Genomic DNA, 24,374 nt, shown 5'->3' with positions numbered 1-24,374 from the left:
AATTTCGACATACATGCGGCTTTGCATAACGTTCAATAATCTTGCAACGTTACGAAAAAATGTAACAAAATGGCTCAGTGGCGCCCCCTTGAAATTTTCAAAAAGGCCTCTCCATTTAGGTTTTTTCAACGTAGATGGATGAAATTCGGAGAGTCAATACCTTGTACAAAACTGCTCCAAAAAGTCTCTTGCATGCGTATTCCAAACCCAACAGGAAATCGGGTATTTTGGATTGAATGTGAACTTTTTATCGATTTACAGTGTGCACATTTTACACCTTGGCACCTAGGGAATTAGTTTGATCATTCTCAAAATTGGTGAGACTGTTCATGAGGCATATGAAATCTTAAGTTATAAAAATGGTGTGTTTTCATTCAAGGGCCTGACCTGGGCGGGGCGCCAAATTCTTCCATTTTTTCGCCAAAACACCGAATTCGGAAAATGACTGATAACTCCCTCATACAACGTTCAATCTATTTTAAATCTGGCATGTGTGTGAGGTATACCAGCCTGAGCAGGACTGGATTGAAAATTTACCATTTGTGCCTGGCGCCTCCTAGTGGGAACAGGAAATGCCCTTTTTTACGGGACACACTCCTCCTCTAAAGGGAAAAAATCAATCGACCTCAAACCTGCATAAGGGAAACCTTAAGACCTGTCTTCAGGTGCCTGATGAAAAATATTGAAGTTTCGTTGAAGCGGAGGGGTCCAAACAGGAAAGTGAAAATGACTGTCAACAATTTTTCTCTCCAAAAACTTTGAACAGTCATAACTCGGCAGATATACAAGATATCTGCGCCAAACTTCCCGTGCTTGTTGAGAGTCATACCCTGAAGGGCCTTGTAGGGGTCATTTGCATCAACCCTACAGCGCCAACTAGTGGCGATAGAAAGTCACTCGTTTTTCCAAAACATGTCCAGTTCTTTTCATGTTGGTCATTGTAGTTTCAAGACCTATTAAAATACTTTTTTACGGCCCATGTCCACGTGTCTCTGTCTGTTGCCGTGACGACCCTTTGTTCGCCATTTAAAGGAAATATTTTTTTTCAGAGACTCAGGGAGCTTATAGAGCCACAATAGTTGGCACACTTGGTCGAATTGGCCCAGTTAGAAGATTAATTTTGGTTTTGAATAAGGGCTTGGCTGCACAGCTCAGTAGTGGCTCCTTTTTTGTAGTACTCTCTCCAATAGGGGTTTTTATCTCTTGGGTGTGGGAATGTAAATAGGCGACTTTCGAGCATGTTAGGTTCTAATGAGATGATTAGAGAGGATGATCTGCCACCACCCTGACCTGCACACAGTCCAAGTTGCGTGACGTCCGAGTTGCGCTAGATTGCGAGGGCCCGTTCAGTCCTGCTTGCAGGCCTAGTTATTATTATTATTCTTCTTCTTTCTTCATGGCAAATGAAAATGGCCAATTTGGAGGCCTGAACATGCACGAAAAGTCACCAAAATTTGCACATACGTGCAGATTCGCGTAAATTTCGATAATCTTGCGTCGTTTTGAAAAAATGTCAAAAAATGGCTCAGTGGCGCCCCCTTGACCCTTAAAATTTTCAAAAAGGCCTCTCCTCTCAGGTTTTCAACGTAGAGCAATGAAATTTGGGGAGTAGATACCTTATGCCTAACTGTTCAAAAAAGCCTCTTGCACCCATATTCCAAATCCAACAGGAAATCGGGTATTTTGGATCGAATGTGAAATTTTTTCGGTTCACAGTTGGAGTTTACGTTTGGAGGCTTGAACATGCACGAAAACTCACCAAAATTTGCACATACATTCAACTTTGCGTAAATTTTGATAATCTACAAAAAAATTTAACAAAATGGCTCAGTGGCGCCCCCTTGAAATTTTCAAAAAGGCCTCTCCTATTAGGTTTTTTCAACGTAGAACAATGAAATTTAGTGAGTCGATACATTGTACAAAACTGCTCCAAAAAGTCTCTTGCACCCATATTCCAAACCCAACAGGAAGCTGGAAATTTTGGGTCAAATGCGAAATTTTATCGATTTACATTTGAGACCTTGTCGCTGAAGGATAAAGTTGGATCGTCTTCAAAATTGGTCAGACTATTCAGGAGACGTATGAGATCTTAAGTTTTCAAAATGGTGTGTTTTCATTCAAGGGTCTGGCCTGGGCGTGGTCCCAAAGTCGGCCATTTTTAGGCAAAATACCAAATTCAGAAAATGATTAAAAACTCCGTGATCCAACGTTCAATCTTTTTCATTTTTAGCATGTTTATGAGATATCCCAGCCTGAACACGACTGCATTGAAATATTACCCATTAGGCCTGGCGCCCCTAGTGGAAACAGGAAATGGCCTTCTTTACGAGACAGGCTCCTCCTCCAAGGGAAAAAAATCTATTGACCTCAAACCTGTTTCAGGGGAGCCTCAAGACATGTGTTCAGGTGCCTGATGAAAAATATTGAGGTTTCGTTGAAGCGGAGAGGTCCAAACTGGAAGTGAAAATGACCGTCAACAATTTGTCTCGCCAAAAACTTTGAACAGTCATAACTCGGCAGATATGCAACATATCTGCGCCAAACTTTCCGTGTTTGTTGAGAGTCATACCCTGAAGGTTCTTGTAGGGGTCATTTGCATCAACTCTACAGTGCCAACTAGTGGCGACAGAAAGAAGTTTTAAAAAAGGCCTTTCCTGTTGGGTTTTTTCAACATAGAGCAAGGAAATTTGGGAAGTAGATACCTTATGCCTAACTGCTCAAAAAAGCCTCTTGCACCCATATTCCAAATCCAACAGAAAATCGGGTATTTTGGATCAAATGTGAAATTTCTGTCCATTTCTAGTACAGTTTACATTTGGAGGCCTGGACATGCACGAAAACTCACCAAATTTTGCACATACATGCGGCTTTGTGTGGATTTCGATAATCTCTCAACGTTACAAAAAAATGTAACAAAATGGCTCAGTGGCGCCCCCTTGAATTTTTCAAAAAGGCGTTTCCTATTAGGTTTTTTTAACGTAGAGCAATGAAATTTGGGGAGTCGATACCTTGTGCAAAACTGCTCCAAAAAGTCTCTTGCACCCATATTCCAAACCCAACAGGAAATCGGGTATTTTGGATCGGATGTGAAATTTTTATCAATTAACAGGGTGCACATTTGAGACCTTGTCACAGAGGGAATCAATTGGATCATCTTCAAAATTGGTTAGACAATTCAGGAGACCTATGAAATCTAAACTTTTCAAAATGGTGTGTTTTCATTCATGGGTCTGACCTGGGCGTGGTGCCAAAGTCGGCCATTTTTTCGGCAAAATGACAAATTCAGGAAAGGACTAATAGCTCCTTGAAACAACGTTCAATCTTTTTCATATCTGGCATGTATGTGCGGGATCCCACCCTGAACACGAGTGCATTGAAATATTACTCATTAGGCCTAGCGCCCCCTAGTGGGAACAGGAAATGCCTTTTTTACGAAACAGGCTCCTCCTCCAAGGAAAAAAAAATCTATTCACCTCAAACCTGCATCAGGGGAGCCTGAAGACATGTGTTCAGGTGCCTGATGAAAAATACTGAGGTTTGGTTGAAGCAGAAGGGTCCAACAGGAGAAGTAAAAATGACTGAAGCCATTTCGTCTCACCACAAGTTTTGAACAGTCATAACTTCTACAACATATCTGCGCCAAACATATCGTGCTTGTTGAGTCATAGTCTGAAGGGTCCTGTAGGGGTCATTTGCATCAACCCTACAGCGCCAACTAGTGGCAATAGAAAGTCACTCATTTTTTTAAATATATGTCCAGTTCTTTTCAGGTTGGTCATTGTAGTTTCAAGACCTTTTAAAATACTTATTTTACGGCCCATGTCCACATGTCTCTGTCTGTTGCTGTGATGACCCTTTATTCGCTCCTTTTTTGTAGTCCTCTGTCCAATAGGGGTTTTTATCTCTTAGGTGTGTGAATGTAAAGAGGCAACTTTCGCGCATGTTAGGTTCTAATGAGATGATTAGAGAGGACGATCTGCCACCACCCTGACCTGCACACTGTCCGAGTTGCGTGACGTCCGAGTTGCGCTAGATTGCGAGGGCCCGTTCAGTCCTGCTTGCAGGCCTAGTTAGGGCCCGAGCACTAAGCGTGCGAAGGCCCTATTGTTTTGCAAAGGATTATTATTATTATTATTATTATTATTATTATTATTATTATTAGGGCCCGAGCACTAGGCGTGCGAAGGCCCTATTGTAATGCAAAGGATTATTATTATTATTATTATTATTATTATTATTATTATTATTCTTCTTTTTTCATGGCAAATGAAAATGGCCAATTTGGAGGCCTGAACATGCACGAAAAGTCACCAAAATTTGCACATACGTGCAGGTTCGCGTAAAATTTGATAATCTAGCGTCGTTTTCAAAAAATTTCAAAAAATGGCTCAGTGGCGCCCCCTTGACCCTTAAAATTTTCAAAAAGGCCTCTCCTCTTAGGTTTTCAACGTAGAGCGATGAAATTTGGGGAGTAGATACCTTATGCCTAACTGTTCAAAAAAGCCTCTTGCACCCATATTCCAAATCCGACAGGAAATCGGATATTTTGGATCAAATGTGAAATTTTTTCGGTTCACAGTTGGAGTTTACGTTTGGAGGCCTGAACATGCACGAAAACTCACCAAAATTTGCACATACATGCAACTTTGCGTAAATTTTGATAATCTACAAAAAAATTTAACAAAATCGCTCAGTGGCGCCCCCTTGAAATTTTCAAAAAGGCCTCTCCTATTAGGTTTTTTCAACGTAGAACGATGAAATTTGGTGAGTCGATACATTGCGTAAAACTGCTCCAAAAAGTCTCTTGCACCTATATTCCAAATCCAACAGGAAGTCGGAAATTTTGGATCAAATGTGAAATTTTATCGATTTACATTTGAGACCTTGTCGCTGAAGAAAATAGTTGGATCGTCTTCAAAATTGGTCAGACTATACAGGAGACATATGAGATCTTAAGTTTTCAAAATGGTGAGTTTTCATCCAACGGTCTGGCCTGGGCGTAGTCCCAAAATTGGCCATTTTTGGGCAAAATACCAAATTCAGAAAATGATTAAAAACTCCGTGATACAACGTTCAGTCTTTTTCATTTCTAGCAAGTATATGAGATATCCCAGCCTGAACACGACTGCATTGAAATATTACCCATTAGGCTTGGCGCCCCCTAGTGGGAACAGGAAATGGCCTTCTTTACGAGACAGGCTCCTCCTCCAAGGGAAAAAAATCTATTGACCTCAAACCTGTTTCAGGGGAGCCTCAAGACATGTGTTCAGGTGCCTAATGAAAAATATTGAGGTTTTGTAGAAGCGGAGAGGTCCAAACTGGAAGTGAAAATGACCGTCAACAATTTGTCTCGCCAAAAACTTTGAACAGTCATAACTCGGCAGATATACAACATATCTGCGCCAAACTTCCCGTGTTTTTTGAGAGTCATACCCTGAAGGTTCGTGTAGGGGTCATTTGCATCAACTCTACAGTGCCAACTAGTGGCGACAGAAAGAAGTTTTAAAAAAGGCCTTTCCTATTGGGTTTTTCCAACATAGAGTGAGGAAATTTGGGGAGTTGATACCTTATGCAAAACTGCTCCAAAAAGTCTCTTGCACCCATTTTCCAAATCCAACAGGAAATCGGGTATTTTGGATCAAATGTGAAATTTTTATCGGTTAACAGTAGGAGTTTACATTTGGAGGCTTGAACATGCACGAAAACTCACAAAAATTTCGACATACATGCGGCTTTGCATAACGTTCAATAATCTTGCAACGTTACGAAAAAATGTAACAAAATGGCTCAGTGGCGCCCCCTTGAAATTTTCAAAAAGGCCTCTCCATTTAGGTTTTTTCAACGTAGATGGATGAAATTCGGAGAGTCAATACCTTGTACAAAACTGCTCCAAAAAGTCTCTTGCATGCGTATTCCAAACCCAACAGGAAATCGGGTATTTTGGATTGAATGTGAACTTTTTATCGATTTACAGTGTGCACATTTTACACCTTGGCACCTAGGGAATTAGTTTGATCATTCTCAAAATTGGTGAGACTGTTCATGAGGCATATGAAATCTTAAGTTATAAAAATGGTGTGTTTTCATTCAAGGGCCTGACCTGGGCGGGGCGCCAAATTCTTCCATTTTTTCGCCAAAACACCGAATTCGGAAAATGACTGATAACTCCCTCATACAACGTTCAATCTATTTTAAATCTGGCATGTGTGTGAGGTATACCAGCCTGAGCAGGACTGGATTGAAAATTTACCATTTGTGCCTGGCGCCTCCTAGTGGGAACAGGAAATGCCCTTTTTTACGGGACACACTCCTCCTCTAAAGGGAAAAAATCAATCGACCTCAAACCTGCATAAGGGAAACCTTAAGACCTGTCTTCAGGTGCCTGATGAAAAATATTGAAGTTTCGTTGAAGCGGAGGGGTCCAAACAGGAAAGTGAAAATGACTGTCAACAATTTTTCTCTCCAAAAACTTTGAACAGTCATAACTCGGCAGATATACAAGATATCTGCGCCAAACTTCCCGTGCTTGTTGAGAGTCATACCCTGAAGGGCCTTGTAGGGGTCATTTGCATCAACCCTACAGCGCCAACTAGTGGCGATAGAAAGTCACTCGTTTTTCCAAAACATGTCCAGTTCTTTTCATGTTGGTCATTGTAGTTTCAAGACCTATTAAAATACTTTTTTACGGCCCATGTCCACGTGTCTCTGTCTGTTGCCGTGACGACCCTTTGTTCGCCATTTAAAGGAAATATTTTTTTTCAGAGACTCAGGGAGCTTATAGAGCCACAATAGTTGGCACACTTGGTCGAATTGGCCCAGTTAGAAGATTAATTTTGGTTTTGAATAAGGGCTTGGCTGCACAGCTCAGTAGTGGCTCCTTTTTTGTAGTACTCTCTCCAATAGGGGTTTTTATCTCTTGGGTGTGGGAATGTAAATAGGCGACTTTCGAGCATGTTAGGTTCTAATGAGATGATTAGAGAGGATGATCTGCCACCACCCTGACCTGCACACAGTCCAAGTTGCGTGACGTCCGAGTTGCGCTAGATTGCGAGGGCCCGTTCAGTCCTGCTTGCAGGCCTAGTTATTATTATTATTCTTCTTTTTTCAGGGCAAATGAAAATGGCCAATTTGGAGGCCTGAACATGCACGAAAAGTCACCAAAATTTGCACAAACGTGCGGCTTTGCGTAAATTTCGATAATCTTGTGTCGTTTTGAAAAAATGTCAAAAAATGGCTCAGTGGCGCCCCCTTGACCCTTAAAATTTTCAAAAAGGCCTCTCCTCTCAGGTTTTCAACATAGAGCAATGAAATTTGGGGAGTAGATACCTTATGCCTAACTGTTCAAAAAAGCCTCTTGCACCCATATTCCAAATCCAACAGGAAATCGGATATTTTGGATCAAATGTGAAATTTTTATCGGTTCACAGTTTGAGTTTACATTTGGAGGCCTGAACATGCACGAAAACTCACCAAAATTTGCACATACATGCAACTTTGCGTAAATTTTGATAATCTACAAAAAAATTTAACAAAATGGCTCAGTGGCGCCCCCTTGAAATTTTCAAAAAGGCCTTTCCTATTAGGTTTTTTCAACGTAGAACGATGAAATTTGGCGAGTCGATACATTGTGCAAAACTGCTCCAAAAAGTCTCTTGCACCCATATTCCAAACCCAACTGGAAGCCAGAAATTTTGGATCAAATGTGAAATTTTATCGATTTACATTTGAGACCTTGTCGCTGAAGAAAATAGTTGGATCGTCTTCAAAATTGGTCAGACTATTCAGGAGACATATGAGATCTTAAGTTTTCAAAATGGTGAGTTTTCACTCAAGGGTCTGACCTGGGCGTGGTCCCAAAGTCGGCCATTTTTGGGCAAAATACCAAATTCAGAAAATGATTAAAAACTCCGTGATACAACGTTCAATCTTTTTCATTTCTAGCATGTATATGAGATATCCCAGCCTGAACACGACTGCATTGAAATATTACCCATTAGGCCTGGCGCCCCCTAGTGGGAACAGGAAATGGCCTTCTTTACGAGACAGGCTCCTCCTCCAAGGGAAAAAAATCTATTGACCTCAAACCTGTTTCAGGGGAGCCTCAAGACATGTGTTCAGGTCCCTGATGAAAAATATTGAGGTTTCGTTGAAGCGGAGAGGTCCAAACTGGAAGTGAAAATGACCGTCAACAATTTGTCTCGCCAAAACTTTTGAACAGTCATAACTCGGCAGATATGCAACATATCTGCGCCAAACTTTCCGTGTTTGTTGAGAGTCATACCCTGAAGGTTCTTGTAGGGGTCATTTGCATCAACTCTACAGTGCCAACTAGTGGCGACAGAAAGAAGTTTTAAAAAAGGCCTTTCCTATTGGGTTTTTTCAACATAGAGCAAGGAAATTTGGGGAGTAGATACCTTATGCAAAACTGCTCCAAAAAGTCTCTTGCACCCATATTCCAAATCCAACAGGAAATCGGGTATTTTGGGTCGAATGTGAAATTTTCATGGGTTCACAGTAAGAGTTTACATTTGGAGGCTTGAATATGCATAAAAACTCACCAAAATTTGCACATACATGCGGCTTTGGATAACGTTCGATAATCTTGCAACGTTACGAAACAATTTAACAAAATGGCTCAGTGGCGCCCCCTTGAAATTTTCAAAAAGGCCTCTCCATTTAGGTTTTTCTAACATAGAGTGATGAAATTTGGAGAGTCAAAACTTTGTGCAAAACTGCTCCAAAAAGTCTCTTGCACACACATTCCAAATCCTACAGGAAATCGGGTATTTTGGATTGAATGTGAACTTTTTATCGATTTACAGTGTGCACATTTTACACCTTGGCACCTAGGGAATTAGTTTGATCATTCTCAAAATTGGTGAGACTGTTCATGAGGCATATGAAATCTTAAGTTATAAAAATGGTGTGTTTTCATTCACGGGCCTGACCTGGGCGGGGCGCCAAATTCTTCCATTTTTTCGCCAAAACACCGAATTCGGAAAATGACTGATAACTCCCTCATACAACGTTCAATCTATTTTAAATCTGGCATGTGTGTGAGGTATACCAGCCTGAGCAGGACTGGATTGAAAATTTACCATTTGTGCCTGGCGCCTCCTAGTGGGAACAGGAAATGCCCTTTTTTACGGGACACACTCCTCCTCTAAAGGGAAAAAATCAATCTACCTCAAACCTGCATAAGGGAAACCTTAAGACCTGTCTTCAGGTGCCTGATGAAAAATATTGAAGTTTCGTTGAAGCGGAGGGGTCCAAACAGGAAAGTGAAAATGACTGTCAACAATTTTTCTCTCCAAAAACTTTGAACAGTCATAACTCGGCAGATATACAAGATATCTGCGCCAAACTTCCCGTGCTTGTTGAGAGTCATACCCTGAAGGGCCTTGTAGGGGTCATTTGCATCAACCCTACAGCGCCAACTAGTGGCGATATAAAGTCACTCGTTTTTCCAAAACATGTCCAGTTCTTTTCATGTTGGTCATTGTAGTTTCAAGACCTATTAAAATACTTTTTTACGGCCCATGTCCACGTGTCTCTGTCTGTTGCCGTGACGACCCTTTGTTCGCCATTTAAAGGAAATATTTTTTTTCAGAGACTCAGGGAGCTTATAGAGCCACAATAGTTGGCACACTTGGTCGAATTGGCCCAGTTAGAAGATTAATTTAGGTTTTGAATAAGGGTTTGGCTGCACAGCTCAGTAGTGGCTCCTTTTTTGTAGTACTCTCTCCAATAGGGGTTTTTATCTCTTGGGTGTGGGAATGTAAATAGGCGACTTTCGAGCATGTTAGGTTCTAATGAGATGATTAGAGAGGAGGATCTGCCACCACCCTGACCTGCACACAGTCCGAGTTGCGTGACGTCCGAGTTGCGCTAGATTGCGAGGGCCCGTTCAGTCCTGCTTGCAGGCCTAGTTATTATTATTATTATTATTCTTCTTTCTTCATGGCAAATGAAAATGGCCAATTTGGAGGCCTGAACATGCACGAAAAGTCACCAAAATTTGCACATACGTGCAGATTCGCGTAAAATTTGATAATCTTGCGTCGTTTTGAAAAAATTTCAAAAAATGGCTCAGTGGCGCCCCCTTGACCCTTAAAATTTTCAAAAAGGCCTCTCCTCTCAGGTTTTCAACGTAGAGCGATGAAATTTGGGGAGTAGATACCTTATGCCTAACTGTTCAAAAAAGCCTCTTGCACCCATATTCCAAATCCGACAGGAAATCGGATATTTTGGATCAAATGTGAAATTTTTTCGGTTCACAGTTGGAGTTTACGTTTGGAGGCCTGAACATGCACGAAAACTCACCAAAATTTGCACATACATGCAACTTTGCGTAAATTTTGATAATCTACAAAAAAATTTAACAAAATCGCTCAGTGGCGCCCCCTTGAAATTTTCAAAAAGGCCTTTCCTATTAGGTTTTTTCAACGTAGAATGATGAAATTTGGTGAGTCGATACATTGCGTAAAACTGCTCCAAAAAGTCTCTTGCACCTATATTCCAAATCCAACAGGAAGTCGGAAATTTTGGATCAAATGCGAAATTTTATCGATTTACATTTGAGACCTTGTCGCTGAAGAAAATAGTTGGATCGTCTTCAAAATTGGTCAGACTATACAGGAGACATATGAGATCTTAAGTTTTCAAAATGGTGAGTTTTCATCCAAGGGTCTGGCCTGGGCGTAGTCCCAAAGTTGGCCATTTTTGGGCAAAACACCAAATTCAGAAAATGATTAAAAACTCCGTGATACAACGTTCAATCTTTTTCATTTCTAGCAAGTATATGAGATATCCCAGCCTGAACACGACTGCATTTAAATTTTACCCATTAGGCTTGGCGCCCCCTAGTGGGAACAGGAAATGGCCTTCTTTACGAGACAGGCTCCTCCTCCAAGGGAAAAAAATCTATTGACCTCAAACCTGTTTCAGGGGAGCCTCAAGACATGTGTTCAGGTGCCTAATGAAAAATATTGAGGTTTTGTAGAAGCGGAGAGGTACAAACTGGAAGTGAAAATAACCGTCAACAATTTGTCTCGCCAAAAACTTTGAACAGTCATAACTCGGCAGATATACAACATATCTGCGCCAAACTTCCCGTGTTTGTTGAGAGTCATACCCTGAAGGTTCGTGTAGGGGTCATTTGCATCAACTCTACAGTGCCAACTAGTGGCGACAGAAAGAAGTTTTAAAAAAGGCCTTTCCTATTGGGTTTTTTCAACATAGAGCAAGGAAATTTGGGGAGTAGATACCTTATGCAAAACTGCTCCAAAAAGTCTCTTGCACCCATATTCCAAATCCAACAGGAAATCGGGTATTTTGGATCGAATGTGAAATTTTCATGGGTTCACAGTAAGAGTTTACATTTGGAGGCTTGAATATGCATAAAAACTCACCAAAATTTGCACATACATGCGGCTTTGGATAACGTTCGATAATCTTGCAACGTTACGAAACAATTTAACAAAATGGCTCAGTGGCGCCCCCTTGAATTTTTCAAAAAGGCCTCTCCATTTAGGTTTTTCTCACATAGAGTGATGAAATTTGGAGAGTCAAAACTTTGTGCAAAACTGCTCCAAAAAGTCTCTTGCACACACATTCCAAATCCTACAGGAAATCGGGTATTTTGGATTGAATGTGAACTTTTTATCGATTTACAGTGTGCACATTTTACACCTTGGCACCTAGGGAATTAGTTTGATCATTCTCAAAATTGGTGAGACTGTTCATGAGGCATATGAAATCTTAAGTTATAAAAATGGTGTGTTTTCATTCACGGGCCTGACCTGGGCGGGGCGCCAAATTCTTCCATTTTTTCGCCAAAACACCGAATTCGGAAAATGACTGATAACTCCCTCATACAACGTTCAATCTATTTTAAATCTGGCATGTGTGTGAGGTATACCAGCCTGAGCAGGACTGGATTGAAAATTTACCATTTGTGCCTGGCGCCTCCTAGTGGGAACAGGAAATGCCCTTTTTTACGGGACACACTCCTCCTCTAAAGGAAAAAATCAATCTACCTCAAACCTGCATAAGGGAAACCTTAAGACCTGTCTTCAGGTGCCTGATGAAAAATATTGAAGTTTCGTTGAAGCGGAGGGGTCCAAACAGGAAAGTGAAAATGACTGTCAACAATTTTTCTCTCCAAAAACTTTGAACAGTCATAACTCGGCAGATATACAAGATATCTGCGCCAAACTTCCCGTGCTTGTTGAGAGTCATACCCTGAAGGGCCTTGTAGGGGTCATTTGCATCAACCCTACAGCGCCAACTAGTGGCGATAGAAAGTCACTCGTTTTTCCAAAACATGTCCAGTTCTTTTCATGTTGGTCATTGTAGTTTCAAGACCTATTAAAATACTTTTTTACGGCCCATGTCCACGTGTCTCTGTCTGTTGCCGTGACGACCCTTTGTTCGCCATTTCAAGGAAATATTTTTTTTCAGAGATTCAGGGAGCTTATAGAGCCACAATAGTTGGCACACTTGGTCGAATTGGCCCAGTTAGAAGATTAATTTTGGTTTTGAATAAGGGCTTGGCTGCACAGCTCAGTAGTGGCTCCTTTTTTGTAGTACTCTCTCCAATAGGGGTTTTTATCTCTTGGGTGTGGGAATGTAAATAGGCGACTTTCGAGCATGTTAGGTTCTAATGAGATGATTAGAGAGGAGGATCTGCCACCACCCTGACCTGCACACAGTCCGAGTTGCGTGACGTCCGAGTTGCGCTAGATTGCGAGGGCCCGTTCAGTCCTGCTTGCAGGCCTAGTTATTATTATTATTCTTCTTTTTTCAGGGCAAATGAAAATGGCCAATTTGGAGGCCTGAATATGCACGAAAAGTCACCAAAATTTGCACAAACGTGCGGCTTTGCGTAAATTTCGATAATCTTGTGTCGTTTTGAAAAAATGTCAAAAAATGGCTCAGTGGCGCCCCCTTGACCCTTAAAATTTTCAAAAAGGCCTCTCCTCTCAGGTTTTCAACGTAGAGCAATGAAATTTGGGGAGTAGATACCTTATGCCTAACTGTTCAAAAAAGCCTCTTGCACCCATATTCCAAATCCAACAGGAAATCGGATATTTTGGATCAAATGTGAAATTTTTATCGGTTCACAGTTTGAGTTTACATTTGGAGGCCTGAACATGCACGAAAACTCACCAAAATTTGCACATACATGCAACTTTGCGTAAATTTTGATAATCTACAAAAAAATTTAACAAAATGGCTCAGTGGCGCCCCCTTGAAATTTTCAAAAAGGCCTTTCCTATTAGGTTTTTTCAACGTAGAACGATGAAATTTGGCGAGTCGATACATTGTGCAAAACTGCTCCAAAAAGTCTCTTGCACCCATATTCCAAACCCAACAGGAAGCCGGAAATTTTGGATCAAATGTGAAATTTTATCGATTTACATTTGAGACCTTGTCGCTGAAGAAAATAGTTGGATCGTCTTCAAAATTGGTCAGACTATTCAGGAGACATATGAGATCTTAAGTTTTCAAAATGGTGAGTTTTCACTCAAGGGTCTGACCTGGGCGTGGTCCCAAAGTCGGCCATTTTTGGGCAAAATACCAAATTCAGAAAATGATTAAAAACTCTGTGATACGACGTTCAATCTTTTTCATTTCTAGCATGTATATGAGATATCCCAGCCTGAACACGACTGCATTGAAATATTACCCATTAGGCCTGGCGCCCCCTAGTGGGAACAGGAAATGGCCTTCTTTACGAGACAGGCTCCTCCTCCAAGGGAAAAAAATCTATTGACCTCAAACCTGTTTCAGGGGAGCCTCAAGACATGTGTTCAGGTCCCTGATGAAAAATATTGAGGTTTCGTTGAAGCGGAGAGGTCCAAACTGGAAGTGAAAATGACCGTCAACAATTTGTCTCGCCAAAAATTTTGAACAATCATAACTCGGCAGATATGCAACATATCTGCGCCAAACTTTCCGTGTTTGTTGAGAGTCATACCCTGAAGGTTCTTGTAGGGGTCATTTGCATCAACTCTACAGTGCCAACTAGTGGCGACAGAAAGAAGTTTTAAAAAAGGCCTTTCCTATTGGGTTTTTTCAACATAGAGCAAGGAAATTTGGGGAGTACATGCCTTATGCAAAACTGCTCCAAAAAGTCTCTTGCACCCATATTCCAAATCCAACAGGAAATCGGGTATTTTGGGTCGAATGTGAAATTTTCATGGGTTCACAGTAAGAGTTTACATTTGGAGGCTTGAATATGCATAAAAACTCACCAAAATTTGCACATACATGCGGCTTTGAATAACGTTCGATAATCTTGCAACGTTACGAAAAATTTTAACAAAATGGCTCAGTGGCGCCCCCTTGAAATTTTCAAAAAGGCCTCTCCATTTAGGTTTTTCCAATATAGAGTGATGAAATTTGGAGAGTCAAAACTTTGTGCAAAACTGCTCCAAAAAGTCTCTTGCACACACATTCCAAATCCTACAGGAAATCGGGTATTTTGGATTGAATGTGAACTTTTTATCGATTTACTGTGTGCACATTTTACACCTTGGCACCTAGGGAATTAGTTTGATCATTCTCAAAATTGTCGAGACTGTTCATGAGGCATATGAAATCTTAAGTTATAAAAATGGTGTGTTTTCATTCACGGGCCTGACCTGGGCGGGGCGCCAAATTCTTCCATTTTTTCGCCAAAACACCGAATTCGGAAAATGACTGATAACACCCTCATACAATGTTAAATCTATTTTAAATCTGGCATGTGTGTGAGGTATACCAGCCTGAGCAGGACTGGATTGAAAATTTACCATTTGTGCCTGGCGCCTCCTAGTGGAAACAGGAAATGCCCTTTTTTACGGGACACACTCCTCCTCTAAAGGGAAAAAACCAATCTACCTCAAACCTGCATAAGGGAAGCCTTAAGACCTGTCTTCAGGTGCCTGATGAAAAATATTGAAGTTTCGTTGAAGCGGAGGGGTCCAAACAGGAAAGTGAAAATGACTGTCAACAATTTTTCTCTCCAAAAACTTTGAACAATCATAACTCGGCAGATATAGAACATATCTGCGCCAAACTTCCCGTGCTTGTTGAGAGTCATACCCTGAAGGAACTTGTAGGGGTCATTTGCATCAACCCTACAGCGCCAACTAGTGGCGATAGGAAGTCACTCGTTTTTCCAAAACATGTCCAGTTCTTTTCATGTTGGTCATTGTAGTTTCAAGACCTATTAAAATTCTTTTTTACGGCCCATGTCCACGTGTCACTGTCTGTTGCCGTGACGACCCTTTGTTCGCCATTTAAAGGAAATATTTTTTTTCAGAGACTCAGGCAGCTTATAGAGCCACAATATTTGGCACACTTGGTCGAATTGGCCAAGTTAGAAGATTAATTTTGGTTTTGAATAAGGTCTTGGCTGCACAGCTCAGTAGTGGCTCCTTTTTTGTAGTACTCTCTCCAATAGGGGTTTTTATCTCTTGGGTGTGGGAATGTAAATAGGCGACTTTCGAGCATGTTAGGTTCTAATGAGATGATTAGAGAGGAGGATCTGCCACCACCCTGACATGCACACAGTCCGAGTTGCGTGACGTCCGAGTTGCGCTAGATTGCGAGGGCCCGTTCAGTCCTGCTTGCAGGCCTAGTTTCCTGTTGTTGTTTTTTTTTTGTTTTGTATTGTTTTGGTTTTTCTTTTATTTTTCTTCTCTTTTCCTTTTTATGTATGTATTGTCTTTTTTGACATTCCTTGATTCCCATTCAAGCATTCCTCATGCATTCATTCCCATTCAGTCTCAGTAGCAGCATCGATATGGTTTCACTTTCATGTGGTTAGGTTAGGTTTTAGGTTTGGAGGATATTATCACCATGGCAAAAACATGTCCAAGGACACCGTTTGGAATAGGTAACCAAAGAAAAGGTACTGTCCAGGACAAGGGAAAAAAATAATCAGGGATTAAATTATTAGTGGAAAGCAATCCTTGGAAATGGATTCTGGCATTTCATTTCCGTTCCCACTTGATTCCCATTTTTATTTCAAGTTTTTAGTCTGTTTTGAGTGTAAATGTGTACTTTTTTTGCATCCCGCCTCTCAGTTTTTATCAGTTTTGGCTTTTAATGTCGAATTATTATACCGAAGCGCTATATTATCAAAATCGTTCACAAAGACTAAAATCCATGAATTCTATTAATGTTGCCGTACTACTTTTGTCTCATCATTCATATTATTTTCACACAGTGTAACTACAAATCTGTAATGAATTTTGCAACCTAGCATAATACTTTGTCTCCCACACGCCCTTACATGATTTCCATCCCGTTTCCTCCACAGGCTCCACCCGAAAGGTCAAATCCCTGCGCGACCCTTCGTCCAAAATGTCCAAATCAGACACACAGACCATGGCGACCATTTACATCACAGACTCTCCAGATGACATCGCCCTGAAAATCCGCCGCGCTGTCACCGACTTCACCTCGGAGGTGACGTACCATCCGGAGACGAGGCCTGGGGTGTCCAACCTGGTCAGCATCCATGCCGCTGCCGCCGACATAGATGTGGATGAGGCCGTGTCAAGGGCCCGAGGTTTGGACACGGCGGCATACAAGAATGTGGTGGCCGAAGTGGTGGTCCAAAGGCTAGGGCCCATTCGGGAGCGGTTTGAGCAGCTCAGGGCCGAACATTCCCACCTACAGGCCGTGTTGGACAAGGGGCGGCGAAAAGCAAGAGAGTTGGCCACGCCCGTGCTACAGGAAGTTAGAAGATTGGTCGGATTCTGTTGATGGGCGGATTTGCAACCGGACACTGCCCAATTGAATTGAAATCACAGGTTTACATCCTGCTGACAAGTTTTAAAACATTTTTCTATTTATTCCGACTGGATCATCGTGAAAACAAAAAATACAAACAATATAGAGACATTTTTTTACCTGTGCTGTTGAGGGTCCAGTTTGTCATTAAAAAAAAAAATCCAATAATGCAGAGTCAGTTCCAAAGACTGCTTTTCTATTTATCAAGGATGGATTGTGATTATACAAATACACATTGTGAAATATTAATCATTTTTTCCCAAGACATTTTTAACTTAAAAGGTCTGCCCCACACTCTGCTGGCAATCACGAAAGACTTGGAACAGGTCCATTTTTCTATTTGATCACATCATAGTTTATTTACGCCTCAATTTTTTTTTTCTGTTTGGACTGTATCATGATTACAAGCCATGATATTTAAATATTAAACTGTCATATAAATATTTTGTAATTTTATTGCATGTTTTTTTTTTTTTTTCGGTTACGAGAACTCATTATGGTTAGGTTCTGTTGACTGGCAATTTAGAATTTTTTTTTTTTTTTTTTTTTTTTTAAATTGTTGAACCCATACTGAAATATCAAACATTTTAAAATTGAAATGTACTCCATTTTAGATTCCTCTGCATTTTGAGATAGCATAGCGTGTTGGTTGTCTGTTTTTAAAGAATTGATTTGTAAGAGTATGTTAATACATGAAATGGGTATTATACCAAAATATATATGAAAAAGATATACAAGTTAGTCTAATTATGCAAACTGTTTTCATCATGTAAAAAAAAATTACAATTGTTTTTTTTAATGTGTTAAAAAGAATGGGCCATGGTGATTCTTTGATATACAACATTTTTCCAATTGGACAAATACTACAGGTTAAAAATGTACAACTACAAAAAATTAACGTTTTGATATAAAAACATACAAAATAAGACCCCAATTAACCAACTCCGGGAAAGTGGACACGACACTGCAGAGATAGGTGTTTCTAATCATGCATATAAACAAAGAAACATTTGAGAAAGGAATCCTGATTTAAATTATAACAATTTGTACACGATTTGATTTAAAAACATAATTCACTACACACAAGCACACACTGCTTCGCACACTTTTCAGTAACAACAGCCTAAAAAATGTTTTTCACTTCTTAAAATATATGAAAGGACCTAAAATCCAAAAAAAAAAAAAAAAACACCTTTGGTCTCCCCTTTTTGAAGTACAGTAATGTATTTTATATTGGTTTCTAATTTAGACAATATGTGCTAGAGTGCTTTATGCACACTCTTAAGAACGCAACAAATATAACTAAAAACTGCATTTTCTCCACTTGTTTACTTCAAAATGGTTACATTACTCCACTAAATAATTTTGATGAAGTATAAGTCTTGGTGTGTGTATGCGTGTCGGTGTGTGTGAGGGGAGGGTGTGTGACGAAGATCTCCTTGCGTGGCGCACGCTCGTGCGTGTTTTACAACCCTAATTGATGTTTTTTCCACGCTTGAGTTATTGCAGGGGTCACTCGGGGTCAACGACTAATTGAATACTGAAAGCAGATAGTCCACGCATGCGCACCATGTGCAGATGAAAAGCAACAAAGGCAATCTAAAAAAAATAAATGTTGGAAATAAGGGGAAAAAATATCAGGCCTAAAAAAACTACATTTGACATTTTTTACTGTAAAAAATGTTTCCATATTTTAAAAAAATATAAATTGTGTAACTGTATATATTGATACACTACATGTCATAATGTCATACATAAATGTGTCCTTCTCATAATAAAGCGCATGTTTAATCTTGCAGGCTATACGTGTTTTGCAGGTGAAGCACGTGTAAAGAGCCGCAAAAAACATTTTTTGGACGTGCCTGGTAAATAGCGAATAATTCCAAATTTAACAACATTAAGCACAACCTAGTATTATAATTTCCGTTTTCTATAACTCTTAACATGCATTCGTTGCTGGTTTCTCTTCTTTAGATGCATCATTATTTTTTTAAAAGACACGTCGTTACTCTGTTTTTAATTATCATACTTGGAATGTATTACGTGTTTAAGTAAAAAGGTATAAGGCGCACGCGCATAAATTTGTTTCTCTGAATTGTCCTTTTCACTAATTGGAGTGGTATATAACATAATGCATGTTAATGATTAAATTATAATGTCAATATTATGATTTTTTGTTTAGATGTATATCCTTCTGTTTAACACAGCGCTATTTTTATTTTAATTTGTATAAGAAAATACATTTAAAGCATGCAAATAATAATGACAAGACGCGAGAAATAACTGCATTAGTAATAATGGTTTTATTGTCCTTAAAAGTTTAATCCAACGTTATAGGCGCGTTTGAATGAGTCGATAATTAATGTGAACTACGAAATACAGTAATACGACCAGTTTCATAATAATATGTTGTTTGTAATTAAAATAAATATGTTTTTTTTTTTTTTTTTAACAGTTTCACCTGCTCGTGTACGTCCTCTTACCTCCGATTGCATGGTTTCCTCATCGCGCCCGTTAAACCGTTGAACTAACCCCCCAAAAAAAGATTTTTTTTTTTTTTTTTTGTGAAAAACTTTAGAATTAAATCTCAAACTAATCCATCAGGCGTATTGATTGACACGTAAGGTTTCTGACCAGTGTGCGTGTGATTGACGGCCAACGCGATCCCTTCATTTTGGCAGCAAATCCATTTGGGGTCGTGAGGTGGGAACGGTTTGCACGCTATTGGTTGAAAAAGTTTGCTTGGTACCCCAGCCTCACTCCCGATTGGACGCCAAATGAAGCCCCGCCCTCGTCTTGAAAAAAAGCGCCCCTCCAGAAGTGAGGATCAATCAGAGGCGACTCGCCCAGCAGAGAGACGACGATGGCGGCCTGGGGAAGCTCCACACAGCGCTCCTTCGTCTTCTAAAGTTGTGGATTACTTTTCGGGGGTCTATTCTTTATTTAACGTGTCGCCGCGGTGTGGACCGACCGGGTGCTTGTATCCCTTCCCGACATGAGTGAGAGGAGGCGTTCGGCCGCCGCTCTAAGCTCGCGAGCCCACGCTTTCTCTGTGGAAGCACTCATAGGCTCCAGCAAGAAGAGGAAGCTCCGGGCCGCCGCCGCAGCAGCAGCCGCCGCGGCAGCAGCAGCGGCCGCCCCAGGCTGGGACCACCACAGGGACACCGACGACCTCCATTTGGCCGCCGTAGTGGACCCCGACGACCCGACGCACTGCCTCGACATGGACCCGGGTCAGTGCGCATGCTCATAACACTAACACAACTTTTTTGGTTTTGAATTAAAGACCACCCGTGTTTTGAATCGGCCATTTTACCGGGGACTAACTTTTGGACTTGGACGTGAACGTAGCACGGATCTCAAGTGCACGTCCAACGGAGATAAGAGGACCTTTTTTTCGTGTTTTTATTTATTTATTTTCTTCTTTTATAATAACAATAGTCCATGTTGTCAACAAATATGTACAATCATAAGTATTATGTAAATTCTATTGTTTATTTTTAATTATTATATCTGTCTATAACTGTCAGATATGAAATGTGAAAACGTCGCTCTGAATATATGTTTAAATTTGACTGGCATTCTTTTCATTAATCACCCGATTGCACATTCAAGGAAAACTTTTTGAAGGAAATGGAATGTTTTTGCAAACTAAGGACAAGACGCGTGCACAACAGACAAACTGGCAGTTTTAACGCACGTCAAAATGACGTTTTTTTCACGATTTTCTCCACAATAAGTGTATATTATGTATAAAGTCTTTTTCAGGCATGAATGACTGAAGCCATGTCAACCGAGGCTTCCAACTCACATGGAACAAAATTGTCATTATGATATAAACTTAATTAAAATGGTAGTCCTTTCAAACAAATGGCATTCAATCCACTTAAATTCCACTGAAGGGAAAATTTGAGTAAAGAAATTTACAATGGTCAATATGTTTTTTTTTTTAATCTACAAAATGATAGTTAAAAAATATATAAAAATTATTATTATTCATATAACACAATATAACAGGGTAGTAATCCACAAATGATGAAAAGCTAGAATTGGTGAAAAAGGAAAAGACGGAGAAAAAAAAAAATAAAACCCAGGATAAAAAAATAAGCATACTTTTTGGTGAAAATTGTGCATAAAAAGTGAAAAGGGAATATTTTTATTTACAAAAAAAAAGTCATTAGTAGTCGTACTGTTAACTGTATGCCACTCTTTCCCTGCTTATCGATATAAAACTGACCTTGTCAATAAATCGGGATTGCCTGTTATCAAATACTGTATTTTTTGTGTGTGGCTGACTTTCCACCCTCATCTTAACCGTAAAAGCGACCCTTTCAGTTACATAAGAATGACCGTCAAACTAATCAATAACTACAGACGTGCTCATTTTTTTTTTTTTTTATCGTGTGACTTAAAGTTGATACCATTTTAATGTGTCTATATATATATTTTTTTTTGCTCTCAGCCGGGCCGCAGAGCTCGACGCCGGCTTCCTCTACAGCACAACTCGGCCTCTTTTTTGACACCTCCGGAACGAACAGAACTGAACAAAACACTTGAAACAAAATCTTCACTTCAATGGCCCATCCCACGAAAAATATTACAAATTATGTTGCCTGGATAACAATTTATTTCATGTTTTATTTGTATTTTCAGTCTTGAGAGCAAAAAAAAAAAAAAAAAAAAAAAAAACACCTGGAAAAGCGAAAATAAAGAAACACTGCAACAATGCTGTATTTTGCCAAGGAAAGACATTATGCAAACAATATTTTATGTAACAACACGCTTTATACACATTTAAATAACTACATTTTTACTCTAAATTATGCAAAGATAATCATGACAAGAATTAAAGATGGAAATCCAACAAAATCAAACAAAAAACGGATTGGGGTATTCTTCCAGAAAGAACTATTAAACACAAAAACACAGAACACGTATAGTTGCCCAATGAAATGTTGTAATAATGTTGTAATTTACCCCATAATATACATAACTTTGTGCCGAAAGATTTTCACTCCAAGAAAGGCTCTACCACAAAACACAAAATACAATCGCGGTTTCACTATACAAAACGTCAAGCAAGTGCGTGCATACACGCACGTCTTGAGGAAAAACAAGTGCCTTACAGTCACTAAGTGACCCTCGTGGGGACCCCTCAATTTGAAGACCCTTGCTAATGAACTGCATGCGCGCGTGTGTATGTATGCTTCATGCGTGTGTTTGCTTGTGAGTCCCAGTGTGAACGTGCGTGAGTTCTGTGTGTGTGTTGACAGTCCCTGCGTTTGGCCTCATCTTTTTTCCCCTTCTCTAAGGAATTCCCGTCAACTTTTCTCCATTTATTTTGCATCTGGATTTAGTTCAAGAAAAGCAAAGTGCATATTATGCACCAAATCAATATTTTTTTGCTGTAAATTCATTTTCACGCAGTGTTATAGGTTCCAAAATCAATCAATCAATTTAGCCACAAACTTTGCAAATTATGCACTTTGCTGCTACATTATTACCAGTAAGACCACCTTATATTTATGTGTAGCCAGTGCATGCGACTATATTGCAACGTCCAATCAAATGGAACTGGGAGGGTTGGCACAAATGACCATGTTTCCGTGCCACTTATAGAGATAGACATCCAATTCATTTGAATTGGGAGGAGTGGCAGCGCCATCAGCTCTTTATTTTATTTTATTGTATTTTAGGTTTACATTAGTGCATATATGCAAGTAGCATATTTGTCATTATTTAATATAGGAGTATTTAAGTTTATTTACTTACGTGTGCGTTGGGGGCCTTGTTTACACATTCATTCACGAATTGTATATTTTTCTCCTTATATTTCAAAATATGCTGTTTCTGTTGTCACACAAAACCTAACACTCTAGACAATTTCAATTAAGCATGAAATAAATGGATGAGGTATTATGCATGTAAATTTTACAATAACACACATTCGATTGTGCTCTTTCAATATAATACGAATTATTATTTTTTTGTAATGGTTATCATACTTTATGTCAACTAATTGAAGTACTGATTTCACAATTAGACATCTTTTTATGCCCAAATCAATGTTTGTTACGGAACAATGACCTTGAAGTTACAAAAAGTAAGCCATTTGATTTCATATGTGAAAATTATCATTTTTACAAAATATAATGTATAATATAGTTGGTATTTAATTACTTTCTTTATGTATTTAGGTTGGTATATTTCAATATGTGTGTATGGGTGTGTTTGTTTGTTTGTGCAACGTGCGATAATTGAAATGGACCTTGGAGGCCTTTTCTTGTTCTTAACATTGAGTCGGTTTGTGTTCGTAATGTTTCCATGCAAGTGATTGCGTTACAACACATGCCTCCGTCTTGGTTTCCTTGCAACGAATCCCGAATGAAAGTATCCAACTGCTTGCAGACTCTGAGGCGAGCCCCGGCTCGGACGGCTCCGACCTGGCCGAGAGGACATCGTGCTCATTCGGCTCAGCCGCTTGCGAGCTGCCGGCTGCGGCGGTTGCAGCGGCCGCAGCCGCTGCAGGAGGCCCGTGCGAGGCCTCTTCGCTGGCGGCGTCGGCGTCTGCCTGCTCATCTATGGAGGAGATCCACGTCGAACTTCAGTGCGCCGACCTGTGGAAGAGATTCCACGACATCGGAACCGAAATGATCATCACCAAGGCCGGCAGGTAAAAAAAAAAAAAAAACATCAACAATTAAACGACCATCCTAACAAAAAAACGCCATTTTTGGTCATTGCTTTACCTGCATATGATCGAAAAATAACAACATATACAATAGTCACATTCATATCACATCAACTTGTTGATATTTAGTGATCGATTTTTACGAACGTGTGTTTAGAAAAATAAAATGAATGTGTTTTTGTTGTTGTTGTTATTGCTACTATATGACGTTTTGGCCATCTTTACTTTTACATATGGCGGAAAACACTCAGGTGACTTGAAGTTCCGCTCTGAGACCCCCAATTTGGCCAAATTTTAAAATCATCCATTATGCGTGTGTAATACATCACTGGAAATTTTAAAATCGCTATTTTCTGGGGGAAGAACAGTTTTGAACAGGAGGGAATTTGGGAAAGAAAAAAAAAAGTTTTTTAAACAGCAAAACCCTATCTGGAGGTGAGAAAGCATGATTATCGCGTACTTAATCTTTTCGATCCAAAAACTCCATAGCATGTATAAACGAGTGTCAAGACATAGCTGTGAATGGCCACAGCCGGATTTTATGGGTGAAACGTGGTAATATACAAGGGGGCGCGATGCAGAAATCGTAGACATCAAGGAGCGCTTGAAATGTCCTTTTTTATATATTTACCTTTTTAAACATTTAAAGATTTTTTCTTTGTTTGGACCGATACTTATCATCTAAAATTTTGGGGAAAATGCGACAGTAAAAAAATATATATATATACAATTAAGTGATAGTTATGAGGTAGATATCCGTGATTTATTTACAGACACCATTTGTTTCATTGTGGTGTAATTTGTTTAAAAGTTTAAAATATTTTTTTAAACTAAATATTAGACATCAATTAACGACAGACATTTCAAATAATAAATGTAATTACTTACCTTCTTT

At 39.7% G+C, this 24,374-nt stretch overlaps 2 protein-coding genes across 4 annotated transcripts in view; both read left to right on the top strand.

The window, feature by feature from the left end:
• wars2 (tryptophanyl tRNA synthetase 2, mitochondrial) overlaps positions 1 to 18,694 on the top strand; it is a 61,488-nt gene extending 42,794 nt beyond the window's left edge. For all 3 annotated transcript variants that reach the window (XM_057853485.1, XM_057853487.1, XM_057853486.1), the window contains one exon: positions 16,313 to 18,694. In XM_057853485.1, coding sequence (XP_057709468.1) covers positions 16,313 to 16,761 — 449 coding nt within the window. In that variant the 3' untranslated portion in view covers positions 16,762 to 18,694. The remainder of the gene's footprint in view (positions 1 to 16,312) is intronic.
• Positions 18,695 to 19,615: 921 nt separating this feature from the next.
• The window catches only part of tbx15 (T-box transcription factor 15), a 51,205-nt gene continuing 46,446 nt past the window's right edge, over positions 19,616 to 24,374 (top strand). The window contains exons 1-2 of the mRNA XM_057852538.1: positions 19,616 to 20,021; positions 23,197 to 23,461. Coding sequence (XP_057708521.1) covers positions 19,784 to 20,021; positions 23,197 to 23,461 — 503 coding nt within the window. The 5' untranslated portion in view covers positions 19,616 to 19,783. The remainder of the gene's footprint in view (positions 20,022 to 23,196; positions 23,462 to 24,374) is intronic.

Source organism: Corythoichthys intestinalis, chromosome 12, assembly GCF_030265065.1.
Source record: "Corythoichthys intestinalis isolate RoL2023-P3 chromosome 12, ASM3026506v1, whole genome shotgun sequence".
Lineage (NCBI taxonomy): Eukaryota > Metazoa > Chordata > Actinopteri > Syngnathiformes > Syngnathidae > Corythoichthys > Corythoichthys intestinalis.
The sequence above is the reverse complement of the archived record's forward strand: the minus strand, read 5'-3'. Positions and strand labels throughout refer to the sequence as shown.